We start from the raw sequence: 14,418 nt of genomic DNA, 5'->3' as shown, positions 1-14,418 counted from the left end.
AATGATCTACAGTGCTGCAAGTATGCTTTTTGTTCATATTAACATCTCCTTGACTAATGTAAGATATGAGAAACTAATTATTCATCAATGTCTTTCTCTGATGTTGCTCCAAGACGTACATTCTCATCTGAGCTGAGGCGGATCTTTCCTTTTCTGCCTTTAGAGCTGTGTCTATCACCCATCATTCCATGAGAGCCAAGGTATCTCACCACATTAAGATAATTTCACATAAAAATTAAGAACTTTTGTTCATCAAAAGACTTTACCGAAAGAGTGAAAACACAAGTTATAGACTGGGAGAGTATCTTCAGAAACCATATATCCAACAAGAATCTAATAACCAAAATATATGTAAAATTTCGACAACTTAACAACAAAAAGACAACCCAATCATAAAATGGGCAAAGGACTTGAATAGACATTTCATCAAAGAGGACGTTCAAATGACCCCAAACACATGAAAAGATGCTCAGCATCATTAGCCATCAGAGAGATGCAAATCAAAACCACAATGAGATACCATTTCACTCCCACTAGGATGGCTAAGATTAAAAAAAAACAAAACAGAAAATAACAAATTGTTGTCGAGGATGTGGGAAAATTAGAACCCTTATCCATTGCTGATGGAAATGCCAAATGGTACAGCCATTGTGGAAAACAGTGTGGTGGTTCCTCAAAAAACTAAAAATGTCCTTCCTTGCCTTTAATAGTAAAGAGATCATACAGACTGGTAAAATATTTTTGGCTATGACGTATCTGACAAGGGTCTAATCTCTAAAATCTATAGAATACTTCAACACCTCAATAACAAAACGACAAATAATCCACTTAAAAAATGAGCAAATCATATGACCAGATACTTCACCAAAGAAGACATTCAGGCAGCTAACAGACACATGAGGAAATGCTCATGATCATGAGCCATTAGAGAAATGCAAATCAAAACTTCAGTGAGATACCATCTTACCCCAACATTACTGGCAGTAATAAGGAAAACAGAAATAACAAATGTTGGAAAGGTTTTGGAGAGATTGGAACTCTTATGCACTGCTGGTGGGAATGTAAAATGGTATAACCACTGTGGAAAACGATATGGAGTCTCCTTAAAAAGCTAGAAACAGAAATACCATATGATCCAGCAACTCCACTCCTAGGAATATATCCTAGAGAAATAAGAGCCCTCACATGAATAGACATATACACACCCATGTTCACTGCAGCATTGTTCACAACAGCAAAAAGATGGAAACAACCTAAGTGCCCATCAACGGATGAATGGACAAATGAATTATGGTACATACACACAACAGAATACTTACACAGCTATAAAGAACAATGATGAATCCGAGAAACATCTCACAAGATAGATGAATCTGGAGGGCATCCTGCTAAGTGAAATAGGTAATCACAAAAGGACAAAAATGGTATGATACCACTATTATAAAAACACAAGAAAAGGTTTACACACAGAAAAAAAAAAAAAAACAGTCTTTGATGGTTACGAGGGAGGGGAGGGGTGGCAGGAGAAATCACTAACTAGATAGTAGACAAGTGTTAACTTTGATGACGGGAAGACAACACGCAATATAGGAGAAGTCATTACAACTTGACGAAAGTAAAGCCATAGAAGCTTCCTAGACACATTCAAACACCTTAAAGGACTGAGTTACTGGGACTAATGGACCACATGAACCACAGCCTCTACTAGCCTGAGCCCAGAAGAACTAGATGGTGCCCACCTACTACCACTGACCACTCTGACAGGGATCACAATAGACGGTTCTGGATAGAGTGGGAAATAAATGTAGAAAATTCAAATTCACACACACACACGCAAGACCAGACTTACTGGTCTAACAGAGACTAGAGGAATCCGCAAGACTATGACCCCTGGACACCCTGCTAACTCAGAACTGAAGCCACTCCCAAAATCTACCTTTCAGTCCAAGATTAGACAGGCCTATAAAACAAACAATAACACACATGAGGAACACACTTCTTAGTTCAATCAAGTATAAGAGACCAAATGGACAATATCTGCCCAAAAGCAAAGACAAGAAGGCAGGAAGGGACAGGAAACCTGGACAAATGGATACTGGGTACCTGGCATATAAAAGGAAAGGAGGAAAGTGCTGACACATTGAGGGGATTGCAACCAATGTCACATAACAATTTGTGTATAAATTTTTTAGAAACTAATTTATAACTGATTGCTATAAACGCTCAACTAAAACACACACACACACAAACTAAAAAAAGAACTACCATACAACCCAACAATTCCACTCCTAGGTATATACCCAAAAGACTTGAAGGCAGAGACTCAAAAAGAGAACTGTACACCAATATTCATTGCAATACTATTCACAATAGCCAAAAGGTAGAAACAACAGATGAACGGATAAACACTGTACATACATACAATGGAATACTACTTAGCCAGAATGAGAAACGAAGTCTTGATACATGGATGGAGCTTGAAAACATTATGCTGAGCAAAATAAGCCAATAACAAAAGGACAAATATTGTATGACCTCCCTTATATAAAAAGACAAGAAAAGGCAAATGTACAGAGACCAGAGTTGATTAGTGGTTACCAGGGGTGGCAGGAGGGGGAAAACAGATGTTAAAGGTGATGGAAAAATCACATCGATTAAGGGTACAGTTGCACAGCTGATTGTTGGAATTGCTATCAGTAAGTTATACACTGGTAATAAGTTGAACTGGTAGGAGTTGTATGACAGATATATCTATAACAACGCCAAAAAAAAAAAAAAAAAAAGAGTAGCTGTTGAGGCTGCTTATGCGATGTGGTTCCTTGGTTTGGAGGTTTAGGGTCATGATTTCACAGGACATCCCAGTTAGTTGGCCTAATCACATGTTTAGTGGCCCTGTTCGATCTCCTAGTTCGTTGTGTACTGCCTGGGGTCTTAAAAACCTACAAGCGGCCATCCAAGTCACAACAATTGCTCTCTATTCACCCAGAGCAACAGAGGAAGAAGGAGAGTCAGAAATAGGAGGAGAATATGGAATGTGTGGCTTATTGCCTCCATGAACAACTGCCTCCTTTGCCATGAGACCAGAAGAATGAATGGTGCCCAGCTACCATTACTGAAAATTTTGATCGAAGATTCCATACAAGAATCCTGATCAAAAGGGGGGAAATGCAGAACAGAATTTCAAATTCTCATGTACTCTAGACTTTCTGGAGCTATGTAGGGCAGGTGAACCCCTGAAACTATTTCCTTGAGATAATCTTTAAAACTTGAAGCAAAAATATTCCCTGAAGTCATCTTAAAATCAAACAATAGTTTAGCTTAACTAGAAAAAATGTCTGCCTTGAGCATTATGCTCTTTTAAGAGCTATATATACAGGATCAAACTGACAACAGCAACCAGAAAGATTAGATAGGTACCTTAGGGGGCAGTGAGTTTGTTAATGAGGGAGGAACAACTCAGAAAAGGAAGGTGAGAATGGTTGCACAACTCGAAGAATGTAATCAAAGTCACTAAATTTTACATGTAAAAACTGTTGAATTAGTGTATATTTTGCTGTGCATGTTGTCAACAACAACAAAATAAATAAAATATAGAAAAAAAATTTTAAACTCATGAATAAGTAAAATTAAACCACTGAATTGTAATTCGTGATTTCCAGAATTAATTGATGATATTCAAACCAACTGGGAACTACTACTAGAAAACAAACAAACAACATTTAATAATACAAAATTATTTATTAGTAAAAAAATGAAAATTTGTTCATTATAGAGAAAAGTAAGACAACTGAAAGTTCCCTATAAAATATTTTAACTCTAAGTGTACAAAGTAGGAGCGGCAGTGTGACCGGGTTTGAGGACTTTGTATTAATTCCTAAGTTAGCATCAGAACATTGAATGTTGGCACGTCAACTGCACTTGGGATATTTTGTGAATGGGTTGCATATTTCAAGCTGTCAACTAGCTGTCGTAGGAAAATTGGGTGAAAATGCCTGCCATGCTCCAAATTAATGTCATCTCTATTAACTATAGCAGATGTCACAGTTTGTTTCCCTTTTATAGAAATCACTGGCCGCTGCTGCAGAGGAAGCAAAGTCCACATAGTCTGTGCTGGGATACGAAAAATACTCTGATGCCCGAATGCTGTCCAAGTGCTCTGCCTCACAGGACGCACAGTAACAGACCGGGGCGGGGGCTGAGGAGAAGCAGTTGTACTGGGTGTGCGAGGGCAAGTGATGGCAGGAGTAGTCTTCTGAGGGATACCCACCGTTTCTGGTGTCCAGAGAAGGGGGAGAATTGTAATTCTCTGGGGCGTATGAAGGCAGCTGAGCTGGCGAGTAACTGTAGTCTAAGGAGCCAGAGAGTGTGGAGGAATCTGAAGACGATCCTGGGGTCTAGAGAAATAAAAACCAGGAGACAAAGAACTTGATAACTTAGACAGCAACAAAAGAATTGAATAGTGTGTGTGGATTTATTAACATAGAGAAAGACAATTAGACCAAAAAAAAAAAAAAAAACAAAAAAACCCAAGTCTGCAGAAGTAATTTTAGTTGCTGACTACATGATTTCAAGATACCACATTCTATGTTTACCTATTTCTTTCCCAACAATAAATTGCCTTGCTTCACTGGCTTCCTTTGTTATAACCATAGTTTAGAGGATGCTTTGTTCGTAAACCACAAATTTCCATTGTGCTTCAAGTCACCTGCACATCAAATCCTGCCGTGGGGTACAATATAAGCTGCAGGTGGCACAAGGGATGTTTCTCCACACCCTGACTGTGAAGAACAAGGTGACCACAGGAAGGTAGAAGTGGGATCCTTAATGACCCCGTGTCTGGGATACCCCAAGATGCAAAACTGTTCTAACCACCACTAGAGTCTTCTGAGGAGAAAGATACCTTCTGCTTTCTCTTAATCAAAAAAACTTGTTGCCGTCAAGTCGATTCCAAATCATAGTGACCCTACAGGGCAGAGTAGAACTGCTCCATAGGGTTTTTAAGTAATGGCTGGTGGATTCAAACTTCCAACCTTTTGGTAGCAGCTGAGCTCTTAACCATTGCACCACCAGGGCTCTGCTTTTTCTTAGGCAGGTCTCTAATTGTTACAGAGAAAGCCTAAGTAGGAGACTAGAAGGGAATGCGTGATTGGGGCCCTCTATTTTCCAGGTGATGGTATGCATATTCCGTGGAGCTAGTTTCCAATCCCCTCTAAAATCTGGTCTGATACCTACATGGATTTCTGACAAATCAGAACCGAAAAGTACTTCCATTTCTAAAAAAAACCTTACTTTTTAAGGCTTAAGAGTTATGTGGTTAGCCTTTAAAAAGTATCTCAAACAACTAGTATCTACTAAAGGAAACCTTACTCCATTTTAAAGGCTAACACATTTTCAAACATTTGAGGCGCATCAAGCACAGGGATTAACCAAAATTCTTTCAAGCATTAGAGCTTCACCTTTACTAACCGCTTCCAGCCCAAATGAGTTCCTGTGCCTATGGCAGACCAAAAGAGCCAGTCAGTAGCGCCAATTCAGGGACAAAACCAAACCAAACTCCCCTATCAGAATGACAGTTTGGTACTGTGTAGACACAGCCTCCATTCTCTTTTCAAGAATTCAAAAATCCATTCATCAGCCTATGTTGGGTTTCCTAAGTAAGGGCCACTGTGCAAATCAGTGATTTCCAATTAACAGGTGTCTTAACTTCTTAGTTTAAAAAACATTAAATGAATATTGCTAGGAAATCTCTTTTTATTGCCACATACCAACTTCCTTGGGAGTCCTTGGGAAATGCTAATTACGTACGTATTGAAAGGTTTGAGCCTGCCATGTGTGGCCATTTCTACTTCCACTGATTTTTAAATGGTTCCCTGGGATTGTGTTCTCTGTTAATTTCCTGTTGACAGTATTTGTACAATTTCTGCAGAGATGATGCTAACCTCTTACAAAGCATTACTAGCCCACAGGAAGGAACGACTGAGTTTTGTGAAGAGCTGAGATAAATTACCAGGTTCTGGTTAAAGCAGAAAGGGGTAGCCTGGAAGCTGTCTGGGAAATAGTGTGATGTGCTTTGCATGGAATTGAGCGAAGGGTCCGGATGTGTCTCTGTCTGAAGGTAGGAATCGAAAATCTGTTCGAGGCAGCTTGGGTTTTCGTCACAAGAAATGCAACTGGAAAATTCTCGGGGCTGAAAATAATTGGGTGTGGAAGAAATCGGTTCAGGCTCAAAATACAGTCCTAGAGGAGAAATGAAAAAGGGAGATTTTTGTTTAAAAATTGCACTTACAGATTCTAATGGAGTTTTATTGTATACTCTAAATATTTACTACCTCCAGGGGAAAGGGGGCTTAAGAGTTCCAGAAAAGTAAGTTGGCAAGCAATTTGGAATTTTTAATTGTTTTAGTTAATTCGAGTCCTAGTGAAATAAATCTGGTTAGTAATGTGGAAATTGGCTGTAAACATGGCTGGGGTGGGGGTGGGGGTCAGAAATAAAAGAATGATGATCCAACCTGTGTTTAATTGTTGAACAATGGCTCAAAGCCTCAACTTCCTCGGACTATAAAGGATCAACATCTAGCCGTTATGTGCAGTTCAAATAAACCTCTCTGAGGTAACTTAAAGAGATGTTTGAGGCTTTAACAAAACTTCAGACACTGTGGGAAATAATTGTCTTGATTGAGGATTATTGTGTTCCTAAACTTTTCACACCTACTTAGTAACTTAAATTTTGAGGAGAGGGTTTTAAGAAGTAATATAAACGGCAATACAAATTTTAAAAATGGAAATCAGGAACATGGAGTACAAATTAGTACTAGTTGCTTTACATTACATAAAGCAACAATGTTATCTTCCCGAACATGTTCACATAATAATACAATTAAAATAACTCGTTAAACACCAAACAAGAATAATTCTGAAAACATTATACCTTTCCCATTTTATTATTAACAGGTCCGATTTGTGCTTATTATCCTTAAAATTCAAAAAAGACAGGTTTAGAATAGGGACTACTGAGCACTGCAGTTTTCTGAGTCCTAAGGTTCCTTTAAGGTAAGTTTAAATGACACATTCCTAGGGTGCTATCATAAGCACAGGTTTCCTTATATATGACCTCCTTAAACTCTCAGCTGTTAAGTGGCATAGGTAGGAGTGTTTATGTAATAGTTATTCGTATTGGGCTGAGAAAACTTACACTTGTTTGAACTGCTTTCTGGGAGAGAGAAAAGAAGGGGGAGGGAAGCCCCTGTCGGCTAGAAATCAATTGAACAACAGCAAAGGCATTATTCTGGTACCTCAGGATGTTCTGTATCCCATCTACTAAGACACTAAAAAAGATAACAAGTTTCTGAAAACAATTCTAATCTTTAAGTCTAGTTACTTGGAGATGAGGAACTGGAAGTGAATGTGAAGAACAAACCCTTTGGACAGAATAGACAGTTCAGAAAGGAGGACACAAATGCGCGCTTGTTTCCTCCCTGGGCTCGCATCTGGAGTCACTGTGCCTTTTTCACCTTCTGATTGGTTGAATTCCAATTAAATGGTGGTGCCTATCTTAACCCCTGAATCAAGCACTGAAAGACTTGCGAGATGGACTTCTGAAATAGCTTTTGAGGGAACTGTAATGCTGGCTGAACTGACCTGCAGAAGATGGTGCGACTGGGTCTGCAAGGTGGATACCGCTGCTTCCCGACAGCTACCAAAGCAAGAAGAGATTCATCATGCAAAGTGAAATAAAAATTCTATCAAGGGAAAGCTAAGACATTTTGACGTGAACTATGCTTCCTTCTGCTCTAAGGTAAAGCCATATTCTTTCTTCTAAGAGTTGCTGTTCATTACATACAACCAATGTAATATTTTATTTAAATTAATTTTAATGTTGGCTTGGGGATTTTCATCCCCCTAATTCAGACTCTCCAAATTAAATATTAAAGGTTATTAATTTTGATAGAAATGAATGTAAACAATTTTTAGTATTACCAAACTCTAACAGTTTGAGCAAGCTCAACAAAGAATCTCTATTAAATTATTTAATTTAATATTAGTAAAGACTCACAATTATTTAACTTCAACTGTCTATCACTTAGCCAATCATTTTCCTCAGAAATCTTCCTATACCATCAGGCTGCTTAACTGTAGGAATTCCTTTTCCCAAAGGAAACAATTCCTAACTTTGTTAATTCTGAATAGCTAAATATAGTCACATGTTCTTATAATCTATGAAATATCAAAATAGAAAATATTTTATTAAAGTTGTACTCAGTGAGCAGGAACCTATCTATATTCTACTGAGTGGCTGGGGAATATTTCAACTCCTTGTATATTTTTTACGATTTTCTATAAAAGTTGCTTTTTTCACTACTGTCTCTAAATACTTGGAAGTTTATACAACTGCTCCTTTTGGCTATGTAAAGTAACGTAGCCTGTACTTCACAGTTGAATTGATAATTGTATTAACAAAGTAATTTAGATTTTTTTTTTTGTAGGTTTCAGGTGGTGGCTTTAAAGTTTAAAGGGACTCGCATTGCTCTGTGATTCTGTGCTGGGAAGCCTTGATCACCACCACACCGCTCTCGGGTTACAGAATACACTCACTCCCTTATACAGAGCCACTTGGAGAGCTGCACCATCAGCCAGTTCTGAAACAGGAGGTGGTGTTCATTTTGAAAACGATCCATGCTGTACTGTCATGAACCAGGAAGCTGGAATCAGTTACCAGCTCTTTATGCAAATATTTGGCTGCAGCTTGAGCTAAAGGACTTGGAAGGAGAAGGTTTTAAAAAATCTGCTTCACTGCAGACCTCTCATTAACCCCATTCCTCCCCCGGATTGGCCTGTTTTTCTGCCTCCCCATTTTATCTCCCTGAGGTATGTTTACAGTATCCAACTTGATATTATCTTTCTAGTCATGGGTTCACTTTCTACTCTGCTCCAAGAATACAAAGAAAGGCACCTCTTTAAGATTTCAAACAGCACAAAAAATCCACAATCTACAATCTATAAAAACGCATCAAGGCTGTTCAAAAAAACTAAGGGTTAAAAGAACAAAACACACAAGGGTAAATTACATCTTTTGATAAGTACTAACTCAAGTTTCCCTTTACCCTAAAGGCGAAAGAACTGTGTGTGTGTTTTCTCGTATGTATGTCTGCAAATTGATCTGGCTGAAGTAAGTTTTTGTAATCAAGTTTACAAGTTTGGCACGCACGTGTTTCTCCTGGCACTGCTGAGTGCCTGATATCTGTCTCAATCTAGAACTCCCATTCGCGATTGCCTTCTTGAAATTTCAAAGTGTGGATACTACTCTGACTTTCTAACAAATTAAGATAAACTTCCTGCTTAGTAACATTTGACTTCTTGGCTTAAAGTTTCCCAAAGGCGTCCTTCAACAATTGAACAAATTGGAGATCATCTCTGTTAAACCAGAAAGGTCTACGCCAGGGAACAGGCATGAGTTACCCCAGGTTAGCTCGGCTACTAACCAAAAGGTCGGCAGTTCAAATCCACCAGCTGCTCCTTGGAAACCCTCGGGGGCAGGTCTACTCTGCTATGAGTTGGAATCAACAAGACAGCAATGGGTTTGGTTTTGGTTTTTGGTTATCTGCCATCCTAGGAGTCCCTGGGTGACGCAAACAGTTAAGCGCTCAACTACTAGCTAAAAGGTTGGCAGTTTGAACCTACCCAGAGGTGCCCTGAAGACAGGTCTGGTGATCTGCTTCTGAAAGGTTACAGCCTTGAAAACCATATGGAGGGTTCTACTGTGCACACATGAGGTCACCATGACTTGGAATTGACTCGATAGCAACTAACAACAACAACATCTGCCGTCCTAGCCTATTGAGTACACCCTGGTAGTTTTCCTAGAAACCCTGTTCCTTCTAGATGGCTCCTAGTGAAGGATTTTACATCTAGCTCTTCTATTTAAATTATATGTGTTCCTCCTATATGCCTGCAAGGGCATGGGCTGATATAATCTTCCAGGAAGCAAACTGCAGCTGGCTCATTTCTGCCATGTTCCTGCAAGGCATTGGTTCGGATGTACTGCTTTATTATTTCTCAAGGAAGAAATTCAGAAAAAAAGTCAAATTTCTTGAGGAATCAGAAACTGATCAGGTACAGGTCAGATACACAGGTGAAGTGTTCTACCTTGCTACAGCTCCTGAAGCTGGCTAACGGGGGGGACAGTGGCCAAAGAGACCACAGCAATCAAGCTGTCATGGCCAAACACGACTACCTCAAGTGTGTCTGAAATGGAATTCTACCATGTACATCCAAACTTCTCAATGAGAGATTGCATTTTTAATGAACATCTTGATTTTCTTTTCTTTTTGCTCCAGAAGCACTTCCCAGTTCCCTTGTATCTGGTTTTATTGATTTTAGAACCATCTCTGAGCTGAAGGGAATGAGGTTACCAGACTCCTGCTCAGCGTACCTGAACCTGCAGAAAGATGATTTAAAAAGCCAATAGGTGGGAAGGGTATTTTCCAGTAAGAATAAGAAGATCTTCTTCCTACTTTTAGCTCTGCCGTTAGTAACTTTAAGATTTTAAACTTTTTTTTTTTTTAGCTGTAATACAGGTATATGGATCCCTAATCTACTTACCTCACCTGGTTGTATAAGAATTAAAATGAAATAGTGTATGTGCAAAAGTGCTTTAAGGAAGAAACACTGTAAAGCCTTCTACAAATATAAGGAAGTTTTACTGTGTTAGCTGAAATTCTGCACACAGAGGTGCTAACTTCTCCAGTAAAGGCTAAAGTAGTGCTGTATGTGCCACATTCCAGAACGGTCACACTGGAACTCTATACTCTGAGAAAAGGGTGTCAATGAACATTCCTGAATAATTGGCTTTTTTATGTTAGTCACATTTCACCAATAATTATAATAGCTAACATTTATTGAGCACTTACCATGTGGAAAGCCCTCTCACAAAATCTTATTATTCCCAATTTAAAGATGAGAAAGTAAGACAAGAGAGACTGAGTAATTAGCTCAAGGACAAACACTATGGAGGAGCTTAGATCTAAACCCAGTCTATCTAGTTCTAGAACTTGTGCTCACAGCCACTACATCATTTGCCTCTTCCTACAAAGACCCATTTCATGAAGACATGGAATTTGTGCATTGCACACAAACAGCACCAGGCACAAAACTCACTGTGGGACAGATGCCAATAGGCTGCAGACAAGACCAATCCTAACACAGGCAGTTCAGGCTCCAGCTGTTGGAACCAACACACAAGCAAGTTGTTTGATCAGGGCTTTCAGCAAAGAACTACTCTCTCAGGGGATAACCCTACCTAGTTTATTTGGTTCTGCTGCTGTTGTGCCCTTGGCACTACTTATCTGCTGTCCAGAAAACCAAACCAAACCCGTTGCCGTTGAGTCAATTCTGGCTCATAGCAACCCTAAACGACTGAGTAGAACTACCCCCATAGGGTTTCCAAGGAGTGGCTGGTAGATTTGAACTGCCGACCTTTTGGTTAGCAGCCAAGCTCTTAACCCGTGAATCACCAGGTCTCCTATCTGCTTTAAGAAGGTATATAAAGTGTCAGGGTACCCTTATGACTGCTCAGATCAATCTTGTGATAACCTCAAACTACTTAAGGCCTCATTACATCTTCAGGAAACGGTTCTATACTCCAAGCTGTCTCCTAGGCAGAGATGTGGCTCCTTTACTTTCAGAACTTTCAGTGACTTTCAGTGACTGGTGATTTACAGATAAATGACCTCAGAAGCTGAGTTCCAGAAGAATGAGGAAGGGGAGGATACTCCAAAAGGTGCTATCCTTGAAGGACTGCCTAAAATGCAGTGAATTTCTGGGAGAGCTTTTCTGTGGGTATGTGAAGCCACATGCATTGTTTTTCCTGATAGAATAACAACTTACTTACCTTCAGGCTGCTCCTCTCCCTGCAGGGAATCAACAAGCCCTTATATTCAACTCTGATGAGTGAGGGATGGGCTCCCTCAAATCCTGAGCCCTACACCATGCCCCCATCTGCTCTCTGTGGCTTCCTGTGGTGAACTGGGATGAATTTATAAGAACAGCTGAGGAAGGCCAGGTTTGGGGATAGACAGTGGAGTCTAGGGTGGCCTTGACAGCTTCCTAGACACACGGATGAGTGAGGCCTGACAGGCTGGGGAGTAAGTGAAGGGTTTATGCTTACAGTTCCCCCTGAGGCTGCCTGGTGTGCCCTTCTCTGCTGCAGCAACTCTTTCACGGTGATCTTCACCCGGACACCTTGATACACCTTAGGTTTTTCTGGGGAAAGGCAATTGAGTCATTGGTCAAGTCCAAAGTATGGGTGTCAGAGTGGGCAATGGGGTCCTCTTTATAGAATACGGCACCTGCAGCCAGTTTTCTGGGTTTGAAGAATGCAAACAGAATGCTAGAAGACAGCTGGAGAGAAACCCAAATCTCTCAAACTTGGAAAGATAAAGAGAGGCTGGGCAGATCTCAGAGCCGGCATGGAAACAGAACCCATGGAAATTTGTGCGACCTTCCACCTCTGGTGGGCCCCATCCCTAGACCAATAGCACACAGGTTTTCCTGCTCAGAAATGTGGAGACTACCTCAGAGGAGCACACTACCTTAGCTAACTAAGCTGCGGCAACTTGGGGTTCTGGCCCCAGTGACCGGCGGGGGGAGGCGCCCAGTGCTAGAGATCTGATCTCTCGAGGCTGACCTAGCCCACCCCACTGTAATTTCCCACTGGTGTGGAAGCTCTGAGTCCCTTCCTTCCCCACCAGGCCAGGCGTGGCTTCTTGGGAGGCTCCGGCCTCTATATGCCCTTGGTCTGGAAGCCAGCCCTGGGGTAAGCGGCAGGCAGGAAGAGTTTGGCGAGCTCCGGCCATCGTCCTGTGAGGCGCTTGCCAGCCAGAGAGCCAAGCCCAGGGAACTCCCTCCCCTCTTTTTCTTCGGCGGTTTCTCTAGCCCATTTTCTCTGCCTGTCCCGCGCTGCTCCCTCTTTTCCTTCCCCCTCCTTCGTCCACCCGCTTCTTCTGTCCCCTTCTGCTCGTCTCGTCCCCACCCCTCCCTCTCGGGCAGGCCTTTCTCGGCTGCGCATCGCCCCAGCGCCCTGAGGGTCCGAGTCGAGTCCGCGCAGCGCGAGCTCCCAGGAATGCCAACCGGAGGCTCCCCAGAATCGCCTACTCTGCTGGGAGTCCGCCCTCCGTAAGAGGCCACCATCCGGACTGGCGGGACCAAGCCAGGCCAGGCCGGCTTGTACTGCCGGGCTGGCGGGAGCAGTCCAGCGCGCGCCCGAGGGGTCCGCGGGAAGGGAGCGCCTGTGCGCCGGGAGAGGCGCACGCCGCGGCCCCAGGTCCCGCTGAGCCGCAGTGAGTTGGTCCGACCGAGCTGCTAGGCCAAGCCAGGCCGCGAGAGCTTTCGGGGATGCCTGCAGGACCCCAGTGGGACTGCGGCCTGACCTCGACCCTGGAGGGAGCGCTCGGCGGAATCGCACGGAGAGGGGCCCGGCCCCACGGCTTGGCCGGCCGCGCCTTCAGTTTGGGCCCCAGGCGACAGTGCCTAGGCCGGCAGCGCCTCGCCTGGTCACTGTGGGGATCGCAGCTGGACAGCAGGGAGCCCCCCAGGCCAGGTCCCGGAAACTAGGGGTCTCCCCAGGAAACGAGATTGCCTTGTTTCTCGCCCAGACTCAGTGAATCCCGTGCCGACCCGCAGGGCCTGGGCGCCGCGCCCTCTCGGCAGTTCAGTCTCCTCCGCCCCCGCCCCCCCACTTCCTTGTCCCCGTCGGGGCTCCGCGGGCAGCGAGCGCGCCTCGGGGTCCACACAGGGGCCACCCCAGCTCAACTCTGTGGGGCCGGCTTGCCCTCCTAGCGTCCAGGGTTCGCCGTGAGCCTCTAGCTCCCCCCGCCGCCGCTTCTGGGCGCGGAGTCCGCGCCTGGAAGTCCCAGAGATATAACTGGGGAAAAGTGGGAGGACAGGCGGGGGACAAGGGTCCGGAGCGGCCAACTCGGCCTCTGGGCCTCTGTTCTGGGGAGCAGGCGCTGAGTGGGAGCGGCCACAGCGTGGCCCTCTCCCGATCCCCGGCCCTGACTTGCATGCCTTGACTTTGTGCCTCTCTGTTCCATGCAGGAAAAGCTGTGGAAATTCACCGGGATTGAAACGCCCCTGGCCCGTGTGACCCTACCCCGGGAGAAGCAGTCGAGTTACCCGACATCGTGGTCAGCTGAAGCTGGGTCGGTGGCTGGATGCTGCAGCTGCAGGGATTCGGCGCCTGGGAGGGCTCCTGTGCAGGGGAGAGAAGCAGAGATGCAACATTTTTAAAGTTTCACAAAGCATCCGGCTGCATCTGGGCCCCTGGAGCAGGAGACAAACAGAATTAATGTTTTATACCTTCGGGTATAGGTTTGAGTTTTTTCCCCCTCATGCCAAGTATTTAAAACCTCTAGAAACCCATGA

General features: G+C 43.2%; 1 protein-coding gene across 1 annotated transcript; it reads right to left on the bottom strand.

Moving 5' to 3' along the window:
- Positions 1-3,628: 3,628 nt before the first annotated feature.
- On the bottom strand, positions 3,629-14,087 carry POU2AF3 (POU class 2 homeobox associating factor 3). The gene is given in 7 exon segments (XM_023737005.1): positions 3,629-4,394; positions 6,008-6,237; positions 7,639-7,693; positions 12,164-12,258; positions 12,787-13,496; positions 13,634-13,955; positions 13,958-14,087. Coding segments are annotated over 7 exon segments (1,914 nt in total). The 3' UTR covers positions 3,629-4,022.
- Positions 14,088-14,418: the final 331 nt, after the last annotated feature.

The sequence above is a fragment of the Trichechus manatus genome, unplaced genomic scaffold (assembly GCF_000243295.1).
Source record: "Trichechus manatus latirostris isolate Lorelei unplaced genomic scaffold, TriManLat1.0 scaffold00094, whole genome shotgun sequence".
In the NCBI taxonomy this organism is placed as follows: domain Eukaryota; kingdom Metazoa; phylum Chordata; class Mammalia; order Sirenia; family Trichechidae; genus Trichechus; species Trichechus manatus.
This window is presented reverse-complemented; position numbering and strand designations above follow the sequence as displayed.